The sequence below is a fragment of the Egretta garzetta genome, unplaced genomic scaffold, assembly GCF_000687185.1.
Source record: "Egretta garzetta isolate BGI_Z169 unplaced genomic scaffold, ASM68718v1 scaffold220, whole genome shotgun sequence".
Lineage (NCBI taxonomy): Eukaryota > Metazoa > Chordata > Aves > Pelecaniformes > Ardeidae > Egretta > Egretta garzetta.
In genome coordinates, this window is record NW_009258414.1 from 6,727,214 (window position 1) to 6,732,582 (window position 5,369).

At 36.7% G+C, this 5,369-nt stretch overlaps 1 protein-coding gene across 1 annotated transcript in view; it reads right to left on the reverse strand.

The window, feature by feature from the left end:
- LOC104130068 (connector enhancer of kinase suppressor of ras 2) overlaps positions 1–5,369 on the reverse strand; it is a 205,563-nt gene that overhangs the window by 94,229 nt on the left and 105,965 nt on the right. Inside the window, exon 6 of the mRNA XM_035898667.1 lies at positions 2,069–2,188. Within this exon, the coding sequence (XP_035754560.1) occupies positions 2,069–2,188 (120 nt within the window). The remainder of the gene's footprint in view (positions 1–2,068; positions 2,189–5,369) is intronic.

The window sequence follows — 5,369 nt, forward strand, 5'->3', positions numbered from 1 at the left end:
AAGAGTGGACCGCGTGACAGGCCACAACAATACAGCCAACAACTCCCATCTTAGTCACTCATGCCTTAAAAGTTTAAATCATACTCCGACACTTCATGATAAGCTGCTTAGAAAGTATACCATTCATACCCAAGAACTCCTGAAAGACACCTGCCCAATATTGCACACCATTAAATTTTCAGGTCACTATAGGACATGCCATTTTTTATGTAGGCTACACACTCTCTGTCCTCCACCGGCCTACACCCCTGTCCTAGATCTAGAGCTATCACTGAATCGGAAACATCAGCAACGCCAAGCCCTGCTTGATATGCTCCATCATCTCTGAGGAAAATACATCCTGTCTGTGTTCATGTTCTCTTCAGCACTGATAGATAACTGTTCTCTAAGCAGGCTAGCAGACATACATTGCATTTCTGGGTAGAAAGGAAAGCTATACAGAGATTCGGACCACTAGCATGTGGGGTGTAGTGGTCTTAATGCCAGTTGAAAGCACTGACAAATTTACAGCATCCGTACTACACAAGCTGTAAATGATAATGACCTGGTATTTCCTGGATATCCCTGCACGAACTCAGAAATTGGACTAAGAGGGGAAACTGGGCCACAAAGGGAACATGTTTGGCCACTGGAATGCAGCAGCAAAGCAAGCAAATTGTATCTATCTTCAGGATTACATGCTGGGCTAAACATCTGTGATGCCACAGAATTAAAGTGTTTTGTGCTGTTGTAATGTTCTTTGTTGACTAAATGAGTCTAAGAATAAAGTAAACTTATGTAGTCGTACCAATCTCATGTTATTAATACATCATTCTCAAATTAATATGCATACCTCAAAATAATTATGCTCTTGTAACTTTGAGAGGATTTGCATATGATGTTCATTGCTGTTCAATGTCAGAACAAAAAGGAAGATATTGAAATAACACAAAACATCTCAACTAACAGAAATATAAAATAAATCTGCAAATCATGCTGAATTACAAACAAGAAAGATGCCAAAACGTGTATAGTTACATTCAAATGTATTTTAATTTGTCAATTCTGGAATTTTCTGCAGATAAGCCTCATGGCTACCAATTTCTCCACCTGCTTCCCCCTTTTTTTCTTCTCCAGCTGCTTTCTCCAACCCAGGAAAAACATTCCTGCATTCCTCCTTTTGGGGGCAGGGGGAAGTCCTGAGAAGGCAGATCATACTGGGAAGCTGGGAAGTGTAGCCTGTCTCTTGAAAGAATGTGCAAGAACATCCCAGTGCCCACAGTGCTACCTTACACCCTAGCTTTTCTTAGGTTCCCAAGCACAATCCTCCTATAGCCTACCCATATCAGAAGGGTTATAAAGCAGGGGAGTACAGAGGGGAGACTGAAATCTTTACTCCCTGCCCCTAAAACATCACGAAAATCCTTTATCCAAGAAATGTAACAGTACATTAATACTTAAAAGTGGTAGCCAGATAATTATGAAACTATCATCTCTGCAGAAAATTTTAATAGTGTGATTCATTACTAATGCAGAGCAGCTGGGACATTCAGAAGACATCCAATTAGTCTGCTCAGTGAGCAAGTTTACAAATATAAGGGATTTATTTTGTTTCTGGGACAATACTTCTGAAAGTTTTATTTGAACTGAATCATTAGGGAGATGTATAACTATTTGTATGCAAGCCCAAGAAACATACCTTCCACTAATCATTTTCTAAGCATATTAATGTTATTTAATTAATTTTATTTGTATATTTGGGGATTACTTTGGTACTTTCCAAAAACTGCAACATGGCTATCAAAGGACTATAACTTTTCTTTAGCTGCTCATATAGTAACTGGTTGCACACAAAGCTCTAGGTAAAATAAATTTGAATTAAAAGAAAAATTACAATCCCTTTATTTACAGAAATGTTAATTAAACCACTTTCAGAATTCTGATTCAGCTTACCAAAAAAGAAATAGTAGGACACTGAATGAACTTACATTTTGATTTCCTGACAAATTAAAAAAAGAAATCACCTTAAAGAACTGAGGCTTGTATTCTGTATTCTAACAGTTAAACTTTAAACTGCTTTGCTACTTACCAAACCCTCACTGGGCATAATGCTGGTGAGATGAACTACCTCAAGATGTGCTGACTGTGACACCAGAGAATCAGATGAGAGCGAAATGATGTGGTCACAAATCCCAGACAAGGTTTTACACTACAAAGAAAAACAAGTCAATATAATTCCTCATATTAAACTGAAACTAGTAGCAAAGGAGTTCTTATTCTGAGAACTACCTGAGAATAAACAGATAATTTTATTTCTTAGCATTGTAAAAACTACAGGTATATGAAAGTCAAGAACAAGAGGTTAAAAGAACAGAAGATAGCCATAAATGTCAAGAAAATGTACATGCACGCACAGTTCTTCTGATCAGATTTTACTGTGCACTGAGAACGTCTGTAATCTAAACTAGGCTACCTTCTCCACTCCAACTATATGCACTTTCAAAAAAACCCAAAACCAAACTGATGAACTTCATCTTATCTGTCATTATAATGTACCATTATATACACAATGGAAATCAAGTGAAGTATGTAAAAAATAAACGCCTTATACACCAACTTAATAAGCTATTTTGGCTACCAAATAATGATAGCAACCCTACCAACAGTGATAATTAGGCGAATTCTGCATTATACAACTTAGAAGATTTTTCCTTTGTTAAAAATTACTCTGGCAGAAAAGTGCCTTAGTTAATCCATTTCCTGGAGTAAAACTCTTATGCATCTTTGAACACATCCTTTAACTGATATTTTAGATCACTACAACTATGCAATAATTTTATGTTATCCTACCTTCCAGCTAAAGATCTCAAAATCTTAATGCCAATCCACACGCGCACCTTCCAAGTAGGAACCCCACGGCATAGATGGTAACAGTGATACTGACGGATTAAACCTATCCATCAAAGGCAAGCAGTAAGTCTACGGATCAGAAAGGAGCTGATCTGTGCTCTCTGAGAATCTTCATGTGTAAAGATTTATTCCCAAGTTTGTGTGTGGCGCTTAAAGCATTCCTTCAAAAAGACTATGCCTAAAAATATTTGAATCTAATCTGAAAGCATTCATTTAGATGAATTTTAGGATGGTCTTCTGGTCAAAGTTGTGCTGCGTGCATCTATTTTTCTTTGGGGATTATACTCTCATGTTCCCTAATAATAGCAAATGCTAGTGAATTCCCTTAAGGGAAGGTTTTTTTCATTTGCAAAAGCATGAGGATTTCTAATATCTCATTTGACACTATACATATAAGTTGAAAAAATAAAGTTGTCACAATGAATAAATTAACTGGCTGAATTTATAGCTTATGTTTCCATCCACTGTATAGTTAGTCATCTGGAAATATGAGCACCGCTCTGGAGCACTGGATGCGGCATTTGTAGTTTTTATCAGCTGAAAGACGCCAAGCATCCCATTCAGGTATGCGTGACTGCATCTAAAGGTCACCAAAACCCAGAAACATTTCTAGCAATTTCAGCTTTGGGCCAGAACCCCTAAAAAACCACTTTAGGTCTTGTCTTCTCCCACCAGAGATATGGCAACTGGCATGCTCAAAAAAAATATTGTACTGCTGTTCTACATACGAACTGATGGCTGACTGTCTATGAGCATACGTTTTCATCTAGCTTTTGAATTACTGTCATATCAAAATATTACTATGATTTCAAACTGACGTCCTCTCTTATGCCTTAACATTTAAGACCGTATGTACAGATTAGTTACAGACTACATCCCAGACACAACAATTTCTACTTTCTGATGTCATGTTAACTTTACAGTTGTCACATGCAAATACTTTTTCAGTAAATAAACTTTGGAATGAAATACACAGCACAGAAGTTTTCAATCAAATTTACTCTTACGAATCTTTTAAGATCTCCCCATGATTCAGAAAGTTAATTAAAGTCTATCTAGGGTTTTAACACCAGGAAAATATTAAAGAAAATTATATTGGAATAATTAAAAATATCAGTTTGCTCTAAAAGTAGTTCAGCAGATACAGGAGGCCTGATACCAGTTGTAAATAATGCAAAGGCTGAGACAGTATAAATGGGAGCAACTGAGCAGAATTTATGAATAATAGAACAGGGTCAGGAAGCAATGTTTGATATGGCACTATCAACATGAGATGATACTTTAACATATGCTAAAAGTATTCTTGACATAAAAAACCAGAAAGGACCAAAGTCTTGCACACTAGTTCCTACTAGTTCCAAAACCGCAGGGAAGCAAAGTGCATACTCTCCAGATGGTGTGATACTACCGCACTTAAGAAAAACTCTAACAAAAATGGGTTCTTCAAGAAGTTCAGTACCCGTTGCAGAACACTGCTTACAGTTTTACAGGCTGTCCAACACCCAAACCCATTTATTACAATTCTCTCAATGGGCCACGACAAGAACAAGATCTCTATGAAACCACTAAGTCTTGAACAAGTCATACAAACTTATATGTCCCAAAAAGTGTTTTTAGTATGGCAGCCATTGCTGGGTCTGTAGAATGAATGTTAAGTTAATAATCTGTATTTATTGCTGAGAGAAAGAACAAGTAACAGGTTGTAATTTTTAATTAGCATAGGTATACTGTATTAATCTAAAGAACTGACGCAGTCCTGATGATAACCACATTTTGCTTAATAGATAATAAAAAAAGAAACTTGACTCTCAGACATGTACTTTAAGTGACCCTGAAAATCGCTGCTTCATAATTTATCTTTTCCCATAATAGCCGAGTTGCAGAGTAGACGCAGTTTAGGCATATGCCTGGTGAGGGAATGGCAACTGTGCACCTGCAATCACATCATCTGAGCACGCGCTGCCCTAGTGTGGAGCTCTTCCAAACAAATCTACACCGCAGTGAATCTCTCCAGTAACCAAAGTATAAAGTCAACCATGGATCATCATTTTATAAATCTGTCTTTACTCCTAAGTATATATTTCTTAATATCTTTCAGAAAGAAAACAAAACTCCATGGGGTGTTTAAGAGCTAGAGATTCTCTCTTACAAATGTAAAATTTTACTTTAGAGCATCACAATTGTTTTTCTTATTTTCTTTAATTTAATTTTATTTTTGTAAATGAAGTGACCATAAAAGAAATGAACAATTTATAGAGCTTATTCTTGAATTCAGTACCCTTGAAGTAATTTTTTTTTTTTTAAGACACTGTGAGAAAGGTGTTGATTCTCACTTCACCCAGAGTTACAATGATAAATAGATTGATTCTCAGGGCCTGGATGCTCTGGATCTGGTAGTGTCAGGTGATTTTGCTCAGGCTAAGATGAGTTCTACTGCCTTGGGATCCAGGCTCTTTAAGGTTCATCACGCTTTCACTGCT